Source organism: Sorghum bicolor, chromosome 8, assembly GCF_000003195.3.
Source record: "Sorghum bicolor cultivar BTx623 chromosome 8, Sorghum_bicolor_NCBIv3, whole genome shotgun sequence".
Taxonomy (NCBI): Eukaryota; Viridiplantae; Streptophyta; class Magnoliopsida; order Poales; family Poaceae; genus Sorghum; species Sorghum bicolor.
In genome coordinates, this window is record NC_012877.2 from 55931511 (window position 1) to 55957946 (window position 26436).

At 40.8% G+C, this 26436-nt stretch overlaps 3 protein-coding genes across 4 annotated transcripts; all 3 read left to right on the forward strand.

Annotated features, from left to right (window-relative positions):
- On the forward strand, positions 1373 to 5382 carry LOC8068084 (ATP-citrate synthase alpha chain protein 3). Its single transcript, XM_002442292.2, has 11 exons — positions 1373 to 1642; positions 2744 to 2920; positions 3035 to 3277; positions 3431 to 3482; positions 3578 to 3692; positions 3831 to 3912; positions 4088 to 4183; positions 4364 to 4465; positions 4602 to 4718; positions 4833 to 4949; positions 5054 to 5382. Exons 1-11 carry the CDS (start codon positions 1544 to 1546, stop codon positions 5120 to 5122), a joined length of 1269 nt encoding a protein of 422 aa, XP_002442337.1. The 5' UTR covers positions 1373 to 1543; the 3' UTR covers positions 5123 to 5382.
- Positions 11463 to 15823, forward strand: LOC8068085 (membrane magnesium transporter). Its single transcript, XM_002442293.2, has 4 exons — positions 11463 to 11756; positions 12169 to 12221; positions 12641 to 12741; positions 15471 to 15823. Exons 1-4 carry the CDS (start codon positions 11684 to 11686, stop codon positions 15562 to 15564), a joined length of 321 nt encoding a protein of 106 aa, XP_002442338.1. The 5' UTR covers positions 11463 to 11683; the 3' UTR covers positions 15565 to 15823.
- LOC8068086 lies at positions 16748 to 25224 on the forward strand. 2 transcript variants are annotated; one of them, XM_021445714.1, is made up of 10 exons: positions 16748 to 17038; positions 17755 to 17845; positions 17969 to 18067; positions 18134 to 19098; positions 19462 to 20323; positions 20905 to 21405; positions 21526 to 21806; positions 22249 to 22344; positions 22469 to 22594; positions 23013 to 25224. In XM_021445714.1, exons 1-10 carry the CDS (start codon positions 16880 to 16882, stop codon positions 24804 to 24806), a joined length of 4974 nt encoding a protein of 1657 aa, XP_021301389.1. In that variant the 5' UTR covers positions 16748 to 16879; the 3' UTR covers positions 24807 to 25224. The 2 variants fall into 2 exon arrangements, with proteins under 2 accessions (XP_021301389.1, XP_021301388.1); XM_021445713.1 differs by having other exon boundaries at positions 17969 to 19098.

Genomic DNA, 26436 nt, shown 5'->3' on the forward strand with positions numbered 1-26436 from the left:
GTTCTAGAATCATTTTTTTTTAGAATGGCGGGAGTAATAATCCATAGCTCATTATAGTAACCACACAACCCACAACGCAGAGTTTTCAAACACCATTTCATCGTTTGTTATTTAAAAAAAATACCATCTCATTGTCATCTGCAGCAGCGATGCTTGATGCTTCAACGTTGCTTTTCGCTACAGCATGCCAGCAGCGTCCGGTGATAGAGACCCAGGTTTAGGTCTTGTTTGTTTAGTTCCCAAAATTTTTCAAGATTCTTCGTCACATCAAATCTTACGACATATGCATGGAGCATTAAATATAGATAAACAAGATAACTAATTGCATAGTTTATCTGTAATTTACGAGATGAATCTTTTGAGCCTAGTTAGTCTATGATTGGATAATATTTGTCAAATAAAAACGAAAGTGCTACAGTAGCAAAATCTAAAAAAAATGCGAACTAAACAAGGCCTTAGTTTGTAAAATTTGTGGTTTTTGGCTACTGCAGTACTTTCGTTTTTATTTGACAAACATTGTCCAATCACGAAGTAACTAGATTCAAAAGATTCATCTCACAAATTACAGGTAAACTGTTCAATTAGTTTTTATTTTCATCTATATTTAATGCTCTATACATGCGACCAAAGATTCGATTTGACGGAAAATCTTGAAAATTTTTGCGAACTAAATAAGGCCTTATATTGAGAGAGAGAGAGAGAATGCTTGACCATAGCTGGTACCGAACACGTTTGCACGTTTTCCTCTTTGTTGAAGCAAGGAAGCAAGCAACTGAGCGTTCTTCCTTCTCCAAGCATCGGTTTTGTCGTCCGAGGAAAATCATCACCTGCACTGCAATTTGAAAAAAAAAATTGACGCACCGATTTTTCTGCATCTGTGTAGTGTGAGATTGAGGCCTTGCTTAAAATTTAAATTTTTTTCAAGATTTTTTGTCACACCAAATCTTATGATAAATGTATAAAGCATTAAATATAAATAAAAAAATAATTAATTACATAATTTATCTGTAATTTGCGAGACGGATCTTTTAAATCTAATTAATCCATAGCTAAAAATACTATAGTATTAAAATCTAAAACTTTTTTTTTAAAACTATCTAAAAACTTTTTTTGGATTAAACCAGGCCTGAGATCCGGATGTGAATGCGATGGGGGTCCTGGTCCTGTGTGGTTGGTCACACCACTCGCCGCACCAACCCAACCAGATCCCATCCACCCCCCACCTCCAACCAACCCGGCCGGGTGGACCCCACCCAACCAGTGACCGAAAGAAACCAGCAACAACCAACCGCGGCCGGGAGGCGTCGCGGTCGCCGCCCGCCCGCCGCTTTCCTTCCCCCTGCTCTCCCGTCGCGGCCTCGGCCTCGCTATATAAACCCGCCCGTCCTGCCCGCGCCGGCGCGGCCCGGCCCGAATCCCGAACAGCACCGGTCGTCGCCCGCTCGCTCGTTGCAGCTACGCACGCACGCACGCACGGCACCCCACCTACTCCTCCTCCCCTTCCCTTAGCTTCCAGAAGGCGGTTCGGCTCGGGCCGGCGGCGATGGCGCGGAAGAAGATCCGGGAGTACGACTCCAAGCGCCTCCTCCGGGAGCACCTCAAGCGCCTCGCCGGCATCGACCTCCAGATCCTCTCCGCGCAGGTCCGTCCGTCGGTCGATCACTCGCTCGCTCCTCCCTCCTTTGCCCTTGCCCCCTGCTCTTCGCTCTCCCGCGGTGCGGCCAGTGCGGGTGCGTGCTTGTCGGATCGCCTCGTCGTCTGCGGGGAGGGGATCAGAGGAGCGCTCGGCGTGTGCGGGCGGATCTCGGGGGGCGCCGGCCGCGGATCCTGCTCCTGCCCCGCTCTGGCGCGAGGAACAGGATCGGCCTGGGGGGCACGGCGGGCGCGCGGTCACCGTAGGAACCAGGATCGGGTGCCGGAGTCATCTCGCTCTGGTGGAATTCCGGGGCCAAGGCTTCGAACTTGCGCGTTTGCGGTACAGGCGCTTCGTCGGGCTGTTCGTCTCGTTAGTATATAGTAGGTCAACTGGCAGTACTTCGGGTTGGAATGTTCAGCACGTCTTCCTTTTATATATATGAGAAATGCTCTACTGATAATAATTGGTTTACTGAAATGGGGTTTCCAAGGTCTGTGACGGTGGTGATTGAAATCTCAACCTCTGTAAAATCCAGAAATTTCTTATTAGCAGTATATATAGTTTGGTTTAGAAGAATTTTACTCTGATAAACTGGGTCTGTGTCAAAAACCAGTAGATCATTATCTAGGTAACGCCAGCAGATTGTCTTCGTTTATAGTTGCCATTCACCTGATAGGAACAACCAGCTCATTTTACTTGAGTTCTCTTTGTAGCTGTGCTTGTTTCCTTTTTAATACAAAGTTTCCTGAACTCTGTTCCTTTACTAAGGACAGGAACTTGTCAGTGCTTCAAGCAAGTCAGGTAAACACGTTGCATAGTTTGTTTCGCCTGCCTCTTTTCAGTGGAAGCCTTTGAGCAGTTCCAAGAGTTTCCTGCTGTCATTGATGCTCTGCGAGAAATCCCAAATGCTGGGTTTATTTGTTGTAGAAATACTGATTGAGTTTGGTTGGCTGTAGAAACACTGGTTTATTTTGATTGCTCCCGAGTGAGTTGCTTCAAGTTCTGATGTTCTATATTAGTTACCTTCTTTCACTCACTATAGCATCCCTGTTTTTTTACATATTCCTCAAGATCAGTTGACTGAATTTTCAGAATGCTTAATCACAGGTCACACAGTCAACGGATTTCACCGAGCTTGCAAACCAGGAGCCATGGCTCTCATCTATGAAGTTGGTTGTGAAACCTGACATGCTCTTCGGGAAACGTGGGAAGAGTGGACTTGTGGCCCTCAACCTAGATCTTGCCCAAGTTCGCCAATTTGTCAAGGAGCGGTTGGGTGTTGAGGTACTGTCATGGCTAACATCTTGACATGCTTTTTTACCAGCACAAACTTTGATTATTAAAGCTATTTATAATCTGTATGAAAATCTGTATGAATGGATTTGCTCACTTATCTAGGTCGAGATGGGTGGCTGCAAAGCTCCAATTACAACCTTCATAGTTGAGCCATTTGTGCCGCATGACCAAGAGTATTACCTTTCGATTGTATCAGAAAGGCTTGGCAGCACCATTAGTTTCTCAGAGTGTGGAGGTATTGAGATCGAGGAGAACTGGGACAAGGTTAAGACTATCTTTCTTCCGACAGAGAAGCAAATGACACCTGACGCATGTGCTCCTTTGATCGCCACCTTGCCATTGGAGGTAAGCTATTGCACTGTCACTTGTTTATTTGTTATACCATATATTTTGTTCCCAGTAGGCTTGGAACTCATTACTGCTGGTAATTCTCAGATTCTTGATTAACCATCAAGTTTCAGTTGATTCTTCATTGATTATCCATGCTTGAAATTTCAGGTCCGCACAAAAATAGGTGGTTTCATTAGAGGTGTATTTTCTGTTTTCCAAGGTACGTAACCCTTGCTTTTGAAAGGCAAACAGTTTGTAATTGTTGCTTTTCCAGTTTCAACACTCAACGTATGATGCCCATTGGTTCTTTTGCAGACTTGGATTTCTCATTTCTTGAGATGAACCCATTCACCTTGGTAAATGGTGAACCGTATCCTCTGGATATGAGAGGAGAACTAGATGACACAGCTGCTTTCAAGAACTTTAATAAGTATGGTTCAGGCTTTTGATGTACCTCACAGATCACCGTTGCCTCCTCCATATTAGTCATACCAGCCATTTTTATGTGAAAAGTATAGGTTTTTCTACTGTATTGCCAATCATAACGACCACTGTTTTTCATGTACAGGTGGGGTGACATTGAGTTCCCTCTACCTTTTGGAAGAGTTCTCAGTCCCTCAGAAAGCTTTATCCACGAACTGGATGAGAAGGTATGTTCATGTAAAAGTGGACAACTTATATTTGATTCCAACCTTTCCCCCTGAAGCATGCTGTCTGTAAATAATTACTCCATTGCTCGTTTGTGTTTCTATTTAGATTAAACATATGTTGACAGTTCTGTGTGTTCCACTAGATTTAAGTAATGAACCACTTCTCTTCTTGCAGACAAGTGCTTCTCTGAAATTCACAGTACTGAACCCAAAAGGACGCATTTGGACAATGGTTGCAGGTGGTGGTGCTAGCGTCATATACGCGGATACTGTAAGCCTGAATTCCATGCAGACCCTCCTTCAAGTTTCTTTACACCTGTTGGCGCCTTTTCATGTTAACTTTGGATCTGTGATGAAATGGATTTCTAGAAGGAGCTTATATTTGATGTTAAAATGTGCTATTTGTGAGGTTCATTGTGTAATAATCTCAATAGTTCCTCTTGCATACCAGGTTGGTGATTTGGGATATGCTTCAGAGCTAGGAAATTATGCAGAGTACAGTGGAGCTCCTAAGGAGGAGGAGGTTCTGCAGTATGCTAGAGTACTTCTGGATGTAAGAACAGTAGAACCTTTCGCCTGTCTATCTATTCTGTCCATTACTTCTATCTTTTATGAATATTAAACTCGTGCAGTGTGCTCTGATAGTTCATTACTTCTATTTTTCATGGATATGTTTTGAACTTGTGCAGTGCGCTACTGCTGATCCTGATGGCCGTAAGAGAGCCCTTCTTATCGGAGGAGGTATCGCTAACTTCACCGATGTTGCTGCAACATTTAATGGCATCATTCGGGCTTTAAGAGAGAAGGTAAATTGGACCGCGAAGTTGGATAGCCGTTCAATTCTCCAACCACTCCCACCTGTCTCCATTTAAAATCTTCACCAATCTTTTTTGTTATTTCGTTTTGGGATCTGGTTCCAGGAATCCAAATTGAAGGCTGCAAGGATGAATATTTATGTCCGGAGAGGTGGTCCAAACTACCAAACTGGACTCGCTAAAATGCGCACCCTAGGCACGGAACTTGGCGTTCCAATTGAGGTATGATTTCTTCTCTTATGGCACCTCTTTTCTATAAAATGTGGCACCTTGCATTTCCTGAAACGCCACTTGTTCCCTGATTATGCTCAACAAATGCATTGCAGGTCTATGGACCAGAGGCCACCATGACTGGGATCTGCAAAGAAGCCATTGATTGCATCATGGCCGCATAAATCACAATGTAGTTGTGCTTGAAGTTGCATCCGTTTTGTACCAGACGTTCAATGTAAGCGATTGTTCCGGTAAAACAGAGAACGATCATTGTCATGAGTAAACTCGGCCTTTGTAACACAATTTATGCAATAATCAAGATCTTGGTTTGGGGGGCTCTGTCGCCCTTCTATGGTGAGCCGGTGAGGTGTGAACGTATAATGCACTTGTGATCCCAAGATTGAAGAGTACGTGGACATGCTTGGTATTTTATTTTTCTTTAGGATCCTGTACTGTCTCTGCGGATTTGTGTTGTTTCTCCTGCGTGTTCTGTTTATCCTTGGTTGAGAGTTGTGACTACAAATTTGCTGGCAAACTGGGACTATTCGACTTCTCGGCTGTGATGCGGAGCTAGTTCAGAGAGAAAAACAAGATCTGTATTCATCTTTGTTCTTGCTGTAGTAACTGCAGACCAAAACCTAAGAGATATGTGAAACTTTACATCAGCCAGCGAGTATATAATAGACACATGCTCCTAATCGATCAGGTTGGAAACATTGTTCGCCTAGATATAAGTTTAGCACTAGACTCTGGTCTAGGCATTTGACTGTCTACATAGTTAACTCTAGGCAAAGACCGTCAAGACACGAAGGCTAGACATGCCTTAGATTTTATTAGACAATCGACTAGGTCTAGGTGTCTTAGAGCAACTCCTGGGCCTCTATTTGAGTCTCTATAGTTAAACATGAGTGCCTAGACTAAAAATAACACTCCAGCAGGGTTCCTACTAGAGCCCCCAATTTTGGGTGGGCACCCAAATTTCCCCTGCAGACTCCAATCCTGTTGGCTCAACAACCCCAGCCCTCATCCTGCGTGGTGTGGCCATTACCTCCCCGCACCACACAGCCTTGCCCACCTCCCTCCAGTGCCGATCTCCACTACTGCGCTCCCTCCCTCCACCGCTGGCTGGATCCGCCGGTGCGCAACTCCAGTGCGGCCCCTTCCCCGCCATGCGGGCGCTGCCCCGATGCGCCGAGAGCTTTTATCTCCTTTACGTTCTGGCCTCTATGTGGAGGATGTGAGAAAGAAAGGTTTGACCCAATAACCAGTGGATCCCACATGTCATTGTTTGTCAATTTGGATTTGGGGCCTTCATTTAGGTGGTCCTGTTGGAGTAAAAGCAAAAATTTTGAGCACCTAAAAATAGGGAGAGCACCCAAATAATAAGTAGGGCCCTGTTCTTTGGGCTACTGCTGGAGTTAGCTCTTAGACTTATGTCTAGGCAATGTGAGAACCCAAATCTTACCTAAACAATGTACAAGGAAACATTCAACCATCATACATAGATCGATATTACTTATAATTAAGTCAATAATCATATCATGTCATGTCATGTCATGTCATGTCATGTCATGTCATGTCATGTCATGTCATGTCATATCATATCATATCATATCATATCATATCATATCATATCATATCATATCATATCATATCATATCATATCATATCATATCATATCATATCATATCATATCATATCATATCATATCATATCGATTCTCTTTGGTTTCTGTAAGTTGTAAATTATCATGTCTATATGCTAGAGGTGATGATTTCTTTTAGAGAGTAGAGATGATGAATTAAATGTGTGATAAACTGAGAACTTGGAACTATCATATTTAAAATCTCAACTTCTCATAATATTATCTTAGTGTTTTGGATGCTAGAGTACATTTAGCCAATTATATGTGCATTTTTCTGATATCTGTTTGAAAATTTTGAAATTTTAGCTACTATAAATACAAAATCATCTAATGCGTGACACGTCTAGTGTTGGTCTAGACCGTTAGACACTTGAGCATTTGAACATAAACCTACAGGCAATGTGTGAAGCTCCACAGTCACGACATGTGACACAGCCATCACCGGCGTTTCTAACAACCTTTTTCTTTAAGGCCTGTTTACTTCTACCCAAAACCCAAAACTTTTCAAAATTTCTTGTCACATCGAATCTTTAGACGCATGCATAGAGTATTAAATATAGACGAAAATAAAAACTAATTACACAGTTTGGTCGAAATTGATGAGACAAAATCTTTTGATCTTAGTTAGTCCATAATTAGACAATAATTACCACAAACAAACGAACGTGCTACAGTGTCGCGAAATTTTTTCCTTCGAGAACTAAATAAGGCCTAATTTTGAAACCATTTAATATTTTATTGTATATGTCCAAACAGATAGAGCGTAAATATTTTGGGAAAGAACTAAATAAAAACACTTCAAATTTTTTTGAAGCCAAGCACTACCATGCCTGCTCTCAGCTCGGAGTCTCGGACCGGCAGCTAGCCTCCCGTTCAGTGAACACCAGAACTTTTGATACCATTATTAGCCCGTACTCTCCATCTAGAATGTATTTATCCTGAGTAAAACTTTGCTAAGGCCTTGTTTAGATCCAAAAAGTTTTTAGATTTTAATACTGTAATACTTTTGTTTTTATTTGACAAACATTGTTCAATCATGAAGTAACTAGGCTTAAAAGATTCGTCTCGCAATTTACCGACAAACTGTACAGTTAGTTTTTATTTTCATCTATATTTAATGATCCATGCATGTGCCGTAAGATTTAATGTGACGGAGAATCTTAAAAAAATTTTGGTTTTTTGAGTGAACTAAACAAGACCTAAGTTTATGGAAAAAGTACTCCCTCTATTATAAATTATAAGACGTTTTGTTCTAGATCTATTTCATTTTCTATGCACTTAGATATATAAATATGTCTAGATGCATAATTAAAACAATATATTTAGAAAAACCAGAATATCTTATAATTTAAAATAAATAGAGTAAGTCAGGCTGAAAAGTATTGTTCGCTAATTTTTTGTGAGAAAAGATACTGTAACATGACGGATAAGTTTAAACAAATAGAAACACTATAACATGGCTGATAAGTTCAAGCGAACAAACAACCGTATTACAGTATTTTCTCTAAAAAATCAGCAAAAGATACTTTTCAATCTAGCTTATCAGCAAAGTGAATAATGCTAGCAGTACTTTCATGACTGAGAAAGTTTCTATGAAATCACAAGAAGCACCTCATGAGTTTCAATATTTTAAAGGTTCCTACTAGAGGTTGACATTCTATCGACTATTTTTCAGCTTCTTACAAGCATTTCAAAACCTTTTCAATTGGAAAAGCATTAACTTTTATGAGAAATTAGCCCATCAACTTTGAACAAACAACAGGCCAATGCTTACAGTGACGACAATCCTTTCTTAAAATGACAGGGACTTCAAGAAAGTAAAGCCTTGTTTAGTTCACGAAAAGAAATTTTTTATGTATCACATCAGATATGTCAGTACACATTTGAAGTATTAAACGTAGATTAATAAAAAAATAAATTACATAGCTCGTCTGAAAACTGCGAGACAAATTTATTAAGACTAATTAATCTGTCATTAACATATATAGATTATTGTAGCAGTTATGGCTAATTATGGACTAATTAGGCTTAAAAGATTCGTCTCGCAATTTATGACAAAACTGTGTAATTAGTTTTTTTTGTCTATATTTAATACTCCATGCATATATCCAAAGATTCAATATATCAGGTGAAAATTTTTTAGGTAGAGAACTAAACAAGGCCTTATAACGACGGAGCATCTGAGTCAAGGTGCCATAATAAGTAATTGCAGTTCCTGCCGTGGAGCGATCCAATCCTCCTAATACATATGGTCATAATGAAGGGTTACCACGCTTACCAAATAGGCACAAACCCACTCACTATGTTTTTATTCATGTGTACTCAGGATTCAAATTTGGCATACATGTGTGCTATTTGCTTGTCTTCTAAGAGCATCTCCAACAACTTGGTAAAATTCACTTGTCAAATCTTGAGTTATAGCAAATTGCTAATTTGTTTAGCAAAAGAAAAAAGGATGTGTCTCCAATAAGTTGCTATTCTCACTTGGTAAAAATAGAGGATGACAGATGTGACTCGCTCACTTGGTAAAAGAATATGTGTCTCCAACAAGTTGCGCTTGGGATAGCAACTTGATAAATCTCGGCAGTAGAAACCTCTGGATATCAACTTGAGAAATTTAGCAAGTTGAGATAAGGAATTGTTGGGGGATGATTTTTATGCTTTTAGCAAATTTGGTAGGATGGTATGTTGAAATACCAAGTTGTTGGAGATGCTCTAAGTAAGTTTGTCCGACATGGGCACCGCTACAATGTACTCACTCAATTCTAAATTATAAGTTATTTTAAGAATCTTGAAAAGTTAAAGCATTTCAAATTTAACCAAAATTATAGAAAAAAATTATAAAGATTGATAATACTAAATAGATATAATATAAAATATAATTAATAAAGAATCTAATAATACTTAATTGTGATTATAAATATTATTATCTTATGATATAAATTTGGTTAAATTTGAGATGGTTTGACTTTCTAGGTTTTTTGGAATGACTGAGAGAGTATCCATTTGTTCGATTTTAGACGTCTAAGGCCTTGTTTAGTTGGTGAAGAGAAAAATTTCGCGACACTGTAGTACTTTCGTTTGTTTGTGGTAATTATTGTCCAACTATGAACTAACTAGGCTTAAAAGATTCGTCTCGTAAATTTCGACCAAACTGTGCAATTAATTTTTATTTTCATCTATATTTAATACTCCATGTATGTGTCTAAAGATTAGATGTGACACGGAATCTTGAAAAATTTTAGGTTTTTAGGTGGAAGTAAACAAGGCCTAAGATCAAGATCGTTGTTTGGTGGGCAGCTTGCCTAGGAGGCGGGAGGCCATAAAGCAAGCACACCTACAATCTTTGTATGGTCCACATTTTACCTATAAATTTGGTCGTCGTAATTTAAGTTATTAACAAATGCAAATGAAGACCGGCACCATGTGTAGGAGGCCATAAAGCTAAATTTGGTTGTCGAAACTTTTTAAATAGTTACAAATGAAGACTTGTTTTGAGTCTAATAATGGACAATTTTAATCTAAAGGGTCCTTTATCTAAAAAAAAAGATATCGATCTAGTTTTGCATGTGTAGCTACAATAGTTTTAATATTTATTTTGTAAAGACAGACTTTGTGTGGATGGATTTATGCCCACGAAACGAGGCCACGATGACAGGATTTTTCCATTGATAAATTACTGAATTGTACTTGTACGTTCATATTCGTTGATTTGTTATAAAAAAAATATTGTTAAATGACTAGCAGATTCGATAGATAAACTCAAGCGAACAAGTAATACTAAATATTTATATATACCTAATTAGAATTTAGAAGGTAAGAAAAAAACTATATTACTAATAGTATACTATTCCTATGGTGCTAAGGGTGTGTTTGGTTGGGCTGTGACTTTTGGAAAAGCTACTGTGAGCTTTGAGCTTTTGAAAAGCTGTTGTGGGATGTGGGCTTTGAGAAACCCAAAAGTCATTTGGTTGGTCACTCGTGGCTTTTGGAAAAAAAAAAAACTAAAGGGATCCCAAAAGTCAGTGAAAGCAGGGGGTGAGGTGCTTTTGGATTTGTACTACGAGAAAAGCTGCTTTTGGGCAAAAGCACTTGTAGCTTTTGGACCCTTTGGTTGGCTTTTGGCTTTTACAAAAGCAAAAGCAGGTTCAAAAGCCCAACCAAAGGGACCTTAAATGTCGATGATGGCTATCCATAAACCTACTCTAGATTGGAATGGTACAAGCGCTTCACAACTCTCATAAGCAGTTGTCGAAAAAGATCAAGTCCGAGGATCCGGTCATGGCATCATATCATCAAACAAATCACGTCGATAACAGGAGGTGAGACAGTTTTAAAATGATTCTTAGGCGAGTCTCCGTGGCCCGTTTTAATGCACTGTTTCCAAAACAAATCCGCTGAGAGGGCATTAATGAAACGAATAATGAAACAACCTCCACAATGCATGAATTTCACCTTGACGTTTCCTAGGCTGAGCAAAGCATTTAATTACTGCAAAATGATTGGATCACATGGAAGATGGTGAAACGATTTAGCTCTCAATGGGGATTTCATCCCGTTTCACCGCGTGGGAAACAACGCCCGCGGGGTTTTATCATGGTAAAACTACTTCATTCTCTTCTCTTTATTTCATGCAAAAAGTACAGTTTTGCTGATATGACGCTCTACTAAATATGCATAACATTCTGGTGAAAAACCGACTGAGACTGGCCTTATAATTCTATCATACTATAGAGAAAAACTTATTTATTCGTTTGTCTAAAAAACAATGACCGTATTATTTTGCTCACACATGGCACGCCAGGTCATCGGTCTAGCACTCTTTGCTTGACAGGGCTTTGGGAAAAGTCTTTTCTACCCCTGCAATGAACTTTGGGTCCATCTTCTTCCCCGCACCTCCCCTCGCGTCCACCGCCTGCCGCCCGCGCCTCACCCTCCCCGCGTGCCCCTCGCCCGCGGCGCCCTCAGCCGTGCGTGCGAACGTGCCGCGCCCGCCGCCGGTCTGCCCTCTCGCCCGTTCGCTCGCAGCATCAGCAGTTCAGGCGCGGCGAGCAGGGGGAAGAAGCAGCCAGCCTCACTAGCCCAGTCGGCAGTCGCCATGGGCATCGGCTACGTAGTGGGCGTTATCGGCGGCGCCATCCTCGCCCACGCCGCTTACGCCACCATCCAGTGTACGCTCCATCCTTCTTCTATACCCATCCTTCTCCCATCCCCTCGCCGCCGCGCTCTCACCAAATTTCGCCGTGGATCTCCGTTTTCCGAAGGCGCCTTTGATTTCCCCTGGGTTGCCGTTCCGTGGTGGGTTCTCGGTTCTTCGGGATCCGCTGCGCTCTCGGATCGAGCCCGCCGTTGAGGCTTTAGTGAATTGGGGCGGGGTTTAGATCTAGTTCACGAGCTTCTGTGATCCTGGTGCTCTCTTCACCGGCCGGGCACGAGGGCTGCGTGGTTGGTTCGCGAGGCAGCAGTGCGCCAGTAGAATTGATCTGCGTTTCAGTGCCGGCGAGATTCCTGGACAATTCACTCGAATTATGCTGTTAGTGGCCGGCTAGCTTTGACGGCTTGATGTTTTCTGTGTTATTACAGACCGCTCAGTGCTCAAGATCACGGAGGAGGAGTTCTCGCGGCCGCCCATGGATGTATGTATTCTCAACACCTGGAATCTTTTTTTTATCTAGTTTACCTATCTGCGATATACTGGAATCTTTGTGTGTATAGACTTGTCTATCTCTAGCTACCATGGCAGCTCGGGCTGGTGATTTTGCAGAGGGATGGGTTTTGGTGCTGTAGTGTAAGCGTGAACTATGAATTCCGAAGTGATCTGATTTGAGAAGTTTGTCGTTAGCTACAGTATGTCTAAAGAATTTTGGTGTGCAACTAAAACAGAACATGTGGTATGGTATTCTGATATGTATGAGGTTGCGAGGTGTATATGTTATGCACATATCCTTCTGTACTGTCTTTTGTGCCAACCATTTTGTTTTAGTTAGCTGTTCTGTTTTTATCAACCAAATAAGGGAGTGTTTGCTTGCCTTATGGTTTACTTCTGATTGTTCAGGTGATGATGGAGTTGCTCTTAGGGTTGGCCTTGTGCATGTGGGCTGGTCTTGCTGTTCCAGCAAAATTTCTCTCGGTGCTCCCACATTCTGAGGAGAATAGGTGAGCCTATCTTGCCCTCTGTATATATTTTGTAATTTCTCTCAGTGCTCCCACATTCTGAGGAGAATAGGTAGCCTATATTGTCCTCTGTATGCATTTTGTATATAGTTTGTAAGCTCCTTACGTGAGCTGATAGAAGGCCAGGAATTGAGCCTAGCTCAACTGGTTGGGTGGGACGTTTGGTCATGCACCAAACCAGTCAGGTTCAAGTTCTCTCTTGGCTTGAATTTGGGTGCCTATTTCTCTTCTTAATGAAAATCCGCCTAGTTCTTTCAAGGTTGGATCTCGTTTTTTTTTTCAATCTAAAAAAGTCAAAACTAGTTTCCTTCCTAAGTTGGAATTACTAAATCCTGGAACAGGAACTAGGAAACTAAATTACAGAAAGTGTGACTCTGTACTATTGCTTTAGCAGCTGTAATCATAATAACTTGTCTAGCTGTGCATGCATCATTAACATGAATTTCACAGGCATACAATATATTACAGTATCATGTGCGACCTAAAATACAGAAATACACAACCATTTGCAGTTCTTTGTCCTTCGTTGGTGTTTCTATTGATAGAAAATAATAACAGAAACCTGAATTCTGCAATATATTTGAAACTTGTTAGTCATAATAAGTTAATTCATTCGAACTGAATATAGTCATTTAGAATTGGGTTCATTTCATCATAACATTTGTGACTGCAATAAGAACTTAACATTATCTAGCCTCGCGATAGCACTTGCAAGTGTTACATTGGAAGCGGGAAATTGACCTTTTGTATATATGTGAGACTATAGCATAACATCAAGATTTTTTCTTGAACACGCAGGAGAGTTGTGTATCATTATATTAAGAAGAATAAAAAGGGGGAATAGAACCCCAAACAATAACACACACCACACACTCACACCCTGGAAACTAGGAAAAAACTAAATTGCATGGACAAAAGTTTACCAGCGATCCCAGGTAAGAGATACCCATGGCACCTGCAATCCACCACAACCTCAACTACATCCGAGGAAAGAGATAAAGCTCTATTTAGATTTGGTGAAGATTAAATTTGTGTTGTAGATTCTGTTATCTTGTCATTATGTCAATTTAACACTGTACTAGCATGCGACAAACTGAGAATTGGGTATGCATAATTGTTTTCTAAGCCTGTCCTGTCTTCCTATGTGAGTTTATTGCACATGCATACAGATACAGTAAATTACAATGTCATGAGCCATTCGACCTAAAATACAAGAATACAAAACTGTTCGCAGTTCTCATTTGTTGGTGCTTTTATTTATAGGATAGGAATAGTGATAAAAGACTAAACAGCACAACATATTTGAAACAAGTAAATTCATTGAAACATCAATTATACGGTCATTCAGAATTTGGTTAATTTCATCATACCATATATTGACTTCATAATCACTTAATTTTGTTCAGTGTTGGCAGCTGCCAGTTTGTATATTGGAAGAATAAAATCTCCAATTTTTGTATATGTGGGAGGCTATAACATAGCATCAAGATAAATTGCGTTGCATATTTTGTTGATTTTATCATTTTATCAATTTAGTACTATAATAATATATGCCAAATTGAGAATTGAGTATTAGATATGTGTAACCACTTTCTAAATCTCTATTTATTAGGAGTACTGCTACGCGTACAACCATTTGCTACTAACTCAGGATCAAATGGTTGAAATAGCTATAAGGGAAACACATTTGCACAACCTGTGTGCAAAGTGGTTGTATGTGGGGCATTTCCCATTCGTTTCTTAGATTCTTTCACTATGCAAAACATTTGACTTTGACTGATTTCAAATATTGAGGTGGACCGGTGGCGGTGTTATTTTGCCATGTCAACTAGTAACTAGTGACAAATAAATCCCCACCCCTAGTTTAATCTGACAATTACTCTCTCTCTCTCTCTCTCTCTCTCTCTTCATTTCTGGGATATGGCTATGATAGTTTAATCTGAGATTTTACCATAGTACTAACCTGAAAGTGACCCAAATGATTCTGAGCTCTGGTATGTGCATTGCGAACAAAATTCTACCATCCTTGCTTTTTCTGAACAAGATTTTACTCTACAATGTGTACTCAAGTCAAGCATCACTCTTTTAATTGTATCATTACATATAGTTGAACCTGCACCAATATGATGAACATTGGCTGTGTTAGATCCCGCTTACATTAAGGAGTGTAATTGTATGATACACAACTTAGTTTTGGATCCTAACTGCATAAGTACTTAATTTTATTCAGTAATGGCAGTGTGGCACCTGGCATTTTGTACATTGGAAGAGGGGAATGTCACATTTAGAATGACATCATGATTGTATATATTCATGTTGCAAATTTGTTAATTGTATTTATATTTAGTATACTGTACATGTTACTATTTTCTAAAACCATGTGTTAACTGTCATGCTATGGGAATCTACTGACATGCACTATTTCGAAATATTTGGCCATGGCCACTAGTCACAGTTGAACTACTTTTGTCTTTTACTTTTGCTCTGTTTTTCTTTGGGGCTATTGTGAATTAAGAATCCATCTCATTCAGAATTGAGATTTTGTTCTGCAGTGCTTACTCAAGATCCTTGTTTTACTTATATTGCATTATCACAAAGAGTTGAACCTACAGCAAGCTTTTAATGAGTATCTCCTATCTCGGTAGATGCCCAGCCTTACATTGAGAAGTTCTGTTATGGTTCCGCTAATCCATTTGTCACCATGTGTGCAGGATCGTCTCACTCCCGGCTAACCTGGATTTCATGATCTTCAACCACCGCGGAAGAGCGCTGCCGTCAGACTCAGACCTGAAACTCAAGATATAGACATGTCGTTCCAGAATCCAGATCTTGTTTTTTACTTACTTGTAACCTGGAGGAGGTTCCAGTTTTGTGCCCATTTGTTTAGGGGGGAAAAGAACTTTTCCTGAATTTGGACCACAAATAGCTTATCTATGCTGTAACTGAGAATTTGTGGCACTTAATTTCTACAATCTGTATGGATGTGATTCAAGCTTCTGTTGTAGTCTGAGCAGATCAATCATGTGACTAATAAGTAGCTTTGTTACCCTTGCTGATATTCCAATTAACGAATACTAAATGCCCGTGCGCCAGTGGAGAAAATAATCCTATTTGCCCGCTGTACATTGCTACCATCAGGAAATAGAATAATCGTGAATTTTGGGTAACCAGCCAGACCGTGAAAAATTCTGTCAATAAAATACTACCATGTGTTCTAGATTATAAGTCATTTTGGTAATTCTAGATACATGGTTTTTACTCTATATTTAGACGTAATATATATTGAGTGACTCTCAAAAGTTTCAAATTATAAGTTGTTTTGATTTTTTTGTCACATCCATTTCACTGGGTATCTAGATATAATATAGTACGTCTAGATACATAGTAAATTATACGTAGTACATACCAAAAAATCAAAGTTACTTATAATTTAGAATAATTTAGAATAGGAGTACCTAATAAAAACTACGAATCTTAAAAAAGCTAAAACGTCCTATAATATATAAACTAAGGGAGTACTTCGCCTTGTTTAGTTCATTTCAAAATCTAAAATTTTTCAAGATTCTTCGTCACATCGAATCTTGTTGTAAATGTATAAAAAATAACTAGTCACACAGTTTGTCTGTAAATCGTGAGATAAATTTTTTAAACTTAATTAGTTTATGGTTACATATTAATTACCAAATACAAATGAAAGTGCTACAATAACAAAATTTAAGAAGTCTGAAAGCAGAAGAGGAGAGAATATTCCAGCTAGACTGTTCAGGCCGTCTGGCCCGGAAATCCGACGGCTCCGCAGAGTCCATCGCGGCCCCAGACAAAACGTGGGAACAGGAATCCCCTCTCGCGCCTCCCTCTCACCAATCACCACGGGGCCACGCGGCACGCCGTCCTCTCCCCTTACTCGCGGGCCCCACCGGTCAGGCTCTCGGCCGCCCACCCCAAAAAAATCGGCCCGGGACCCCATCACCCCGAGCTGTAGCTGCTTTGCCCCCCCCTCCTTGCCCTTTCCGTTCTCGGAGGAGGACGAGGGCGCGACGGCACGCGAAAGCGACGCGGCCGCCTCGGCCTCGCGCAAAAACCCTCGCCTCGCTTCCTCCCTCCCTCCCTCATCCCTCCCATGACGGGCCCCAAACCCGCGCCCGCCGCCTCGCAGAACCCTAGCGCGGCCCCGCCTCGCCCTCCTCCTCCTCCTCCGCCTCCGCCGCCGCCGCCGGTGACGGCGGTTGCGAGGGCGCGCGAGGAAGGCGAGCTCTCCTCCGGCGCCGACGACGACGAGGTGAGCTCTCGCGCCTTCTCGACCCGCGCTCGCTCGCTCGCTTGTCCTGGATCTAGGTGCTTCCGCTCCCGCGCGGCCGCGCTGCAGTTGCGTGCCGTTGACGCTTTGACTCGTCCCGCGGGCGGCTAGGGTACCAAGCTTGGATCGGCGGGGCCGGGGCTGGGTGCTTGCCTAGGTGTTCTGATGAAGCGTGCTCGATTTGCAGCTTGGCGAATTGTTTGGGGGGATGGACACGTTGTTGTGGTAGTGCCTCTAAGATCTGGCAGCGGCAGGAAGAGGGCTTCCAGTATGGGAATGGGACTTGATGCATGCTTAGAAGCTCGTTGTTTGGTGTTTAGGAGTTAGGACTACGACACACATATAGGGTTTAAGTAAATGTGATCTGATTCTGCGGTTACGGTTGAGCTGTCTTAACTTGTAGTGCGGCATAATTCAATGAAGGTGTAAGAGCAAATAGGTTGCTGATGTGTGCTTTCTGCAATTCTGCAATTCTGCTGCTTTAAGTGCTGTGAGATTCTGATTGGTGTATTAATGCACTGCATTTATCAACTTCTCATATTTATCATGTATACATGATTGCATATTTGTCACCTGTATAGTATTATGTATGTATGTATGTATGTATATATGAACGTACCAATGCATTTATTGCCGATACGTGTGCTTAGATTTGCAATGTTTGTCGTTTATCGTGCTCATTAAATTGCTCCGACCAGACTCTGCAAACTCGGCTAGGTGCTACATCCATTCTTGGGAAGTTTGTGGAGGCTGGATCTCAAGTGCCATCGGCAACTCTCCTTGGTAAAGGTACATTCTGACTTCCGATTAGTGATCCTGCATTTCATGTTTTATGCCAGTTTCCTTCCATGGAAAGATAGCCTGCCTCCTTACTGATCCTGCTGCGTTACCTGTTTTCCTCTGACTTGCCAGGCAGTAACACCTTGATTGTCTCGAATGCTCTGAATCATAAAGTGTCTGCTCCAAGTTACAAGAAGATCATGAGGGCGAATCAGGGGCAATTCAAACCGGGTACTAATCGGAATCTTTCATGGCAGAAGCCTGTGTCAAGTGATAACCTTGTGATAACTTTCTCAGATGATGATGGCGAGACAGACTCTGGAAAGACAAGACAAGGTAAAGTTAGGAAGGCCAGCTCTCAAGGTACACAGAGAACAGGGAACAGTATGCAAACTAGGATCATGAGAGAGGAAGTATCTCAGCAGAAAACCCTTGGTACAAAAGTAGGTCCTGCACACTTGCCTGCTTTTCCATTCACACACAGAAATGTAGGGGCTGGCAGGGGATCAGGTAATACCTTTGTCAGGAAAGAGCCACCTGTCCGCCAAGTTAATCCTCTGAAGTCTAAACAGAAAATTCAAAATGGGGTAGGAGTACATTCTGAAGATGATAGGTTAGAAATCTTGCGCCATAAAATAGCTGCTAGAGAAAATGAACTAAAAGGTCAAAAAAGACCTTTGTCCGCTGTTGCTACAAAGAATACAGAATTGTCTTCCAATCAGCCAAGGCTGCCATCAGAAAAGATAGGGCTTGAAGCTTCCAACAGTGGTGAATATTCACGCTTTAATAGTCTGTCTGAACATAATGGAGGACCAAATAAAAGGTTGAAGCTCAATCAGCAGAATTCGAACAGCCAATTTCGCAGTGACCTGGTAACATTCGCACCTATTGGTTCTACATCAGGGAAAAACAATGTGCAATCTTCAGAAGTGACAAATCAGTTTGAAAATGGAATTTCTATGAACCTTAATGTCAATGAAACAGATACCACAGCCACAACAGAACATTCAGATCAAATACAACAAGGTGGGGCAACTAAGAGCCTTCATCACCACAAAGATGCTGGAGGTGCTGGTAACCATGCTATGCTTGAGTTGCACGATGGGCTTGCAGCACAACCACCATTTACTGACACACAAACTGTACCAGAAGATACTAGTGCTTTGGCGCCTGTCACGTCTGCCCAAGCTAGGCAACAGGTACTGCCTGTTGGTACTCCACCTGTGTTAGATGGAATGCCACAATTGCAACCTGGAAAGGAGGTTCGTTCTGCACTCTTGTTTTGCTCTACTTATTTTTCTTGTTTAGTAATACATCTAATTAGCTGATGCTCAGTTAATGCTTCTGCTGTTGCTAACCTGCTAGAATGCCCCCTTGAATGAACTATTGAGCTTGAATGCAATTGAGACGCATATAGCAGCAATTTGGGGCCACTAGAATTTTTGTATTGATTATACCTGACACTAAACTTAGAGGGGTTCCTTATGGGAGCATCTATTTCAGAACGTCAATGTTTTGATTTGATTGTTGAACTCATTTGAGTTTCTTTTTTCTGGAATTATGTTTTACTGTGTCAAATTTCATTGTGTAAGGTAAGGTCAATTCCCCTTTTCTATTTTTTGCAGAACGCCGTATGTTTGAACTGCAGTGTCCAGATAGGCGTAGACACACGGAACACAACATTGTTCTCTCTACTTGAGATGGAAGAACTACAAGACAAGGAATTGGAGGATGCTCAGGAGCATAGACAAAAATGTGAAGCTGAAGAAAGAGAAGCTCTTAGAGCTTATCGCAAAGCACAAAGAGCTTTACTCGAGGCAAATGAAAGATGTGCAATTCTTCGTAGAAAAAGAGAGATTTGCTCTTCACAAGTCCATGGTTTAATTGCAGAGAATTCTTCTTTGGTGCAGTCTTTGAGTTTTCGGAATCCTGAAGATGGCCTTGCAATGCCATCACTGCTCAATTCTCAGATTCATGCAGATAGTCAGATGCCTGAAAATCAGGGTGGTAGGCACAGGCTTTCTGAAGAACATTCTGAGCAGCCAGTTGATAAGCATGAGGCACGGCCACACTATCATGATAAGCTTGCTGCCAGCACAGCTGATCCCAGCTCTGTGACTGCTGCCAATGCTGATAGCGTCCTTTCAGATTACATGGAGGATGATCTTCTCTTCCCCACTAGACAGGCAAGATCAGAATGCACTTTGGATCTGGAGAATCAAATGGAAGAAACTATACATGTATATTCTGAGGAAAACAGACAAGTTTCTGGTGACAGTGCTCAGGATTATGAACTTTTAGAAGCTTCTTTGAGGTCTAGATTGGTTGAAAGATTTGGGAAGAAATCATGCTTGAATGTCACCATTGATGAAGGCACTGAAGAACTTGCTCTTGGAAAAGTAGCTGCAGGACATGGCAAGCAGTCAATGTATGTTGGACATCAGTTACAGGAAGCAGAGCAGAATATTATGACAACTACTCCTGAAGGTTATATCACTTGGGTTTCTATTAATACTTCTAATTCTATACGTAATGATCTGTATATGTGTTGAGGCGTTGCAGTGTGTACTGATTTACCCTGCAAGCATCCATTCATTTGATAAGCTATATCTTCCATCTTTGTGATGGATATGTTTAGGCTCTTTAAAATATATACTACACAATATGAATTATCTTTACTAAATATTGCTGATAGTGAGTTTTATTACTGTTGCTTGTTTGCTTGGGCTTATCAGCCGAATCTGCCAGCCATTCAGCAGTGTTTTTCTCTTACAATAAATCAGCCAATAGTACTTTCTGCCATGGCTTATCAGCCAATCTTTTCATCCTTACATGGAAATATATTAAAATTAGATTCTTATAGGATGAAGTCATTACTATTTAGAGGTATTGATTCTTTTTTAATGTTGATGGATAACAATGATCTAAAACTATGCCTATGCAGACAATTGGGCATACTAGTGTGGCTAAAAGCTATGTTTCTCAGTTTGCTCCTTTCATTTTAGGAAATGGACTCTACACTGGCTCATGTGAACTTCTTTGTAAGAATACTTTATTTTGTTGTGCAGGTACAATGGAGCTGGAAAACGATGGTGCTGAAAAAACTGGCGGCCTCTCTAATTCTAGTAGTGGTCCTTCAATGGGCAACTGTGATCCTGAGGACAACATTTCTTCTCTCAAAGAGTTATGCATGCCATTGGCTATGGACACTCTCATTTTTCCTTCTTCAGCTCCACTAAATGCCGCTAGACAAATCAAGCGAGCATTACCTGGGATTTGCAAGGACCCTTCAGATTACAAAAATGACTATCTGACCAGTGATGCAGCGTCTGAAGTTACAGAAAGTGTACAAGATATGATGCATGACCTTGTTGGAGAAAATATGAAGATTCTCCCAACTACCCAAAAGGATAATAATATGGTACACAGTGTGATTGATCCTTTCTGGCCCTTCTGCATGTTTGAGCTTCGAGGAAAATGCAATGACGAAGAGTGCCAGTGGCAACATGTTGAGCATCATGCTTGGAGAAAGCCAAAGCTTAAAAAACATTCTATGACCTCTGTTTCAGGTTTGCTATATTTACAATTGCTCTCTTATCGTGTTGATTACTTGACTATAATTCCATAATGCATACACATTATGCATTATGAATGCTGTTTAATTTATTGTAACGGATGATTTTATGCAGGCCAGATTCCTTATGGTTTGTCTCAGCATATTCTTCCTGTGCCAGTGTATCTTGTCGGTTCAAATCTTATTAAAGCTGATCTGAACTTGACACAGTCAGTTTTGGCTAGCAGTTTATGGCAATATTGGCAAAGGGGGTTTTGTGCTTCCTTTCCTTTACCTTTATCTGTTCAAAGAGTTCTTCCATCAGATGCACCGTTCTTACAGGCTGGTGATGGCTGGATTGCTGATTTTGATAGGAACAGACAACTATTAAAATTTCGAATGCTGGATAGCAGGAAGGTGGGTAGAGCGCACTGTATTGCAGTTATCATCATATCGCGGAAGTGACATACACATTGGAGTCTGGTTCTCCACACTAAACTTATTCTTGAAGTTTCCTGCTCTTTCTATTCTCGTGATATTATTGCATAATGGCATATCAATTATTTTGATCAGGTTATATTGGTACTTGTTAACACTGCACTCTTTTCTTGTGGTTTCATTGTTTCAATGCAAAAATACTCTGAATTTGACAATTGCTTCTGTACTGGACCAAGTATTTGCCACCACCTATGGGGTTTAAACTTTATTAGCATACATTTCATACTTATGGTGTTTATAAACATTATTAGCATACATTTCATAGTAGTTGGAACATGATGAATTGACATTTTTGGTTTGAATTCATGATATCTGATCTGCTTGTATTTTGATTATTGCTGTGTAACTTTTTATTCTGTAGAATAAGATTGTACAGGGTCCTGTTGATATTGAATTATTCTTGGAGGCAGCTCTTGATTTATATTGTGGAAAAGGAAACAAGCCTGAAAGGATCAAGGTGACTTCTGTATTGGATATTGTACCCTTCAGATTAGAACATGTTTTAACTGCTTCTACGCAGTTGAGTTCAGGTTGGATATTGTTGGCCATTAGCTTATCTCTAAATAATGTTTGTTTTGCAGGCTCTTTCATTTCTGGCGCGGTCTATTGAGGCTGATCCAAGTACAGTTATCCTGTGGGTGTTTTATCTCCATATTTACTATCAAAAGGATGAAGGACTTGGAAAAGATGACATGTTTTTTCATGCGGTAAACTATTTACTGGTTGTTCTTGCCATTTAGTTTAAGCCTAAAAATTTTATGTTGGAATGCATGAGCTACAGATGCTTTTTACTTTTTTTTTTATTACACTGCTTGTTCTAATGTATCAATTGCTTATCTTATTCATGCGAAAGCTAAATTTTGTTCATTTGGTATGGTTTGCTTGATTATGATTACATCCCTCTAATGCCAGATTGTGCTTCAATCCCAATGTGGTCCATCTCGTTTTTTACTTTTTGTTTTTAGGACATGAAAAAACTTTAGATGAGATTGAGGGCATTTCATGTTTGTGGTTTGCCTCCAATTGATGCATGGTTGTTTTATCATTTGTAGATGCTATTGTATAATTATGAACAAACCTTATTGTATAATTATCAACAAACCTTATACTTTGTTTTCTTTCTAGGTGCAACACAATTTTTGTTCCTATGAATTATGGCTTATGTATATAAATAGTAGGTTACGTGTTGATGATCGATTGGATACTTATAACGATGCTTTGAGCATGCTCTGCCAAATGACAGCTGACAGTGACAAGGATCTACAAGAAAGAAGTGCTTTCATACTAGACATCTTCTTACAGATGATTTACTTCCTGTGCATGTCTGGAAATGTAGAGAAGGCAATTTCTAGGATTATTGGAATACTTCCAACTGCAATGCCTGATAATTGTGGTGACAAGTTGCTTGCTGATGTCATTTCTAGCTTGACCATGTCCGACAGATGCATATTTTGGATTTCCTGCCTATATATCTCAATTTACAGGAACCTTCCAGAGGAAATTATTGATCAGCTAGAGTTCCAGAAAGCTTTGCCTCGTGCCTTAAAATGGCCTTCTATTGATCCCAGCGTAGCTAACAGAGATAAGATTATAGAACTTTTAAATTATGCTGCTTATAAGATGGCTGAAGATATTAGTGAGTGTGTTAAAAACGGGGATCCATCTTACCTGATGTTATCGCAATTCCTCACTGTTAACCACATTAGTTGTCTAGCGGCTGTTGAAGGTTTTAAATCTTCTGCTGATATGCTGGTGACGTACATGAAGGAGTACCCAATGTGTCCTCAGATTCTGCTTATCTCAGCTCGGTTAGACAGAAAGCATGGTACATGTCCTGGTCTGAAAAGCTTTGATGAGTTGATCTTGAATTGGCCTAAAGAGGCACAAGGAATTCAATATATGTGGAATCAATATGTTGAGCATGTTCTGGCCACTGATACCGAGTTAGCTGAGAAGGTACTGACTTGCTGGTTTGATGAACACGGAAAAGATTGTGATATCCAAACCAATTCTGCTATTTGTATAGAACTGAGCAGCGAAGAGCCTGGAACATCATCACTTGTTTCTCCCCAGGAAGTTGGCTCTGGTCCATCTACATCAGAAGATCTCATCTTTCGGTTATTAAACCTCTCATTGTACAAGATACTAGAGAACAACCTACAGGAAGCACAAATTGCTGTGGATAAAGCATTGAAATTGGCTCATGGGGAGTGGTACGAGCACTGTATAAGAGAACATGCTGCAATTCATGCACTGGAGCTGGAGAAATCATCGTCTTCGACAGATGCTCAAACTCAGGCTACATTCAGTTTAATCATTGGTTACCTTGCAGATAATCGCAACTTGCCAACAAGGGAGCTGCTGTCACGAAGGTTTTGCCAAAATGTTAAGAAACATAGGCTTAGGCAGCTTATAGATGACACTATTGGTTCTGTTCCTGCAGATTCTTCTCTGATAAACTCTGCCCTTGAAGTGTGCTTTGGTCCGTCTCTCCTTCCAAAAAGAATTGGCGATGTGAAGTACCTGGTAGATTTTGTTGAAACGGTCATGGAGGCTCTTCCTGCAAACTATCGCCTAGGTTTAGCAGTTGGTGGATTTGTAGCTAAGCACTTCAGTGGTTCTGATGCAACCTCCACTGGGACCAGGTTCTGGGCAAGTTCTGTTCTGATCAACGCCATCTTCCGAGCTGTACCTGTCGCACCAGAATCAGTATGGCTAGAAGGCGCAGATCTCCTGCAGAAGTTGCATGTCACAGAGATTGTAAAGAGGTTCTACCAGCAGGCAGCATCGGTCTACCCCTTCTCCTTCAAGCTGTGGCACGCGCATCTGAATTACTGCAAAGCCAGTGGGAGCAACACTGAGAGCATCGTGGAGAATGCGAGGCAGCGTGGCATTGAGCTGAATCCGACACCAACATAGTGTTTGTCCCTTTGATCCAAAAGCTGCCTGGTGTTTTTGCCAGGTGGAGATGTAGGTAGTGTTGTGTTAAACTGGAGATGGCGTAGATATATCGGTGATCATGGTATGGTGGTGACTGGTGACTGGTGAGATCATTTTGTTCTTTAGGTGCAGGTTTAGTGGGACATAGTCGTCGATAGCTTACAGCTTGGTGTTTATGGAGTGATGTGGTAAGTAGTAAGTAGTGGTGAAGGATACAGGCATATGGGGGCATATACCATACTTTTGGACTAGACGGGCTAGAGAATGTTTTTTTGACTCTGTTATGTTTACGTTTACCGTTCTCTTGGTTCTCTGTCGTCGATGTATTAGCTGCATAACTGCTACTTATAAACATGATGATCAATGGAGAAATGAAATGGGATTATTTTGGGGTTCATTCTTGCAGTTTCTCATTGGTATACTAGTATTATTCCGTATGTTAATATATAATTCAGTGCTTTGTCTGCTGAACATCTGATTGGTCGGACGGGTCCCAAAGGTGGTCAGATGATGCGAGGCAGCACCACCGTTTCTATTCAGAATTTTCAGATTACTGCGCGTGAACGTGGTGTTTGTAAATTGCAAGGAACTTCCTAACTGTACTTGCATCTACTACGTTAACAAACTTGGGTCTCAGGCCTTGTTTACCTCCATCCCAAAATCTAAAAATTTTCAAGATTTCCCGTCACATCGAATCTTTATTAGACGCATGCATCGAGTATTAAATATAGATAAAAATAAAAACTAATTACACAGTTTAATCGTAATTTACGAAACGAATTTTTTTGAGCTAGTTAGTCCATAATTGGACAATAATTACCACAAACAAACAAAAGTGTTATAGTGTCACGAAATTTTTCGCTTCAAAACTACCTCAGTCTTTCTCAGGGAGGTCCGTCTTGATACGGTGAGGGTCCAATTCGACTCCGTCCTGCGTCAAAAAATGTTGGGAGTTGGCAGGCGAGGCGCAACGCTGTCTGGGTGACAAACGTGGAACACAAAATGTTAACAAGTGTTTATTTCCCGGTTCATTGCGGATCTCTTGATGATCATGGACTGATTATAAGTAGCAGTTAATTCTCGTTTCTTAGGACAATAGCAACACCCACCAAAGTTTGTGATGCTATACTTTGTTCAGAAGTAAAACTGTTTTACTTCTTGTGTGTTTCATGCGCCTGTTAGGTGTTAGCTCTATTTTCACACTTCAGACATCGTTCATTTGAGTTAGAACCAAAAAAAAAAAAACTCAACCGAGGGAACAACCCCACCCGTTTTTTTATTAATGAGTAAAATACACTGGCGGCCCTCTAACTTGTCGGTCTGTGCCACTTTGGTCCATGAACTTGTAAACGCAAAAAAGTGCCTCCTGAACTTGTTCACCTGTGCCACTTTGGTCCATAAACATACAAATACAAAATTCAGAGGTCACTTTTGCGTTTGCAAGTTCATGGACCAAAGTGGCACAGACGGACAAGTTCAGGGGTCACTTTTTCGGGTTTACAAGTTTATGGGCCAAAGTGGCACAGACTGACAAGTTAAAGGGCCGCCAGTGTATTTTACTCTTTATTAATTAAGAGGAAGGTCACAACTTTTTATAGTAGAAAATCCC

What these genes read in the sequence shown, in the direction of transcription:
- LOC8068084 (XM_002442292.2), top strand. Translation starts at nt 1,544, where the DNA reads ATGGCGCGGAAGAAGATCCGGGAGTACGACTCCAAGCGCCTCCTCCGG. An exon ending in ATGCTAGAGTACTTCTGGAT is followed by an intron (nt 4,466 to 4,601) that starts GTAAGAACAGTA and finishes GAACTTGTGCAG; the next exon opens with TGCGCTACTGCTGATCCTGA. An exon ending in AACTTGGCGTTCCAATTGAG is followed by an intron (nt 4,950 to 5,053) that starts GTATGATTTCTT and finishes AATGCATTGCAG; the next exon opens with GTCTATGGACCAGAGGCCAC.
- LOC8068086 (XM_021445713.1), top strand. Translation starts at nt 16,880, where the DNA reads ATGACGGGCCCCAAACCCGCGCCCGCCGCCTCGCAGAACCCTAGCGCG. An exon ending in CCGGCGCCGACGACGACGAG is followed by an intron (nt 17,039 to 17,754) that starts GTGAGCTCTCGC and finishes TGCTCCGACCAG; the next exon opens with ACTCTGCAAACTCGGCTAGG. An exon ending in ACAAGCCTGAAAGGATCAAG is followed by an intron (nt 22,345 to 22,468) that starts GTGACTTCTGTA and finishes TTTGTTTTGCAG; the next exon opens with GCTCTTTCATTTCTGGCGCG.
- LOC8068085 (XM_002442293.2), top strand. Translation starts at nt 11,684, where the DNA reads ATGGGCATCGGCTACGTAGTGGGCGTTATCGGCGGCGCCATCCTCGCC. An exon ending in TCTCGCGGCCGCCCATGGAT is followed by an intron (nt 12,222 to 12,640) that starts GTATGTATTCTC and finishes CTGATTGTTCAG; the next exon opens with GTGATGATGGAGTTGCTCTT. An exon ending in CCACATTCTGAGGAGAATAG is followed by an intron (nt 12,742 to 15,470) that starts GTGAGCCTATCT and finishes CCATGTGTGCAG; the next exon opens with GATCGTCTCACTCCCGGCTA.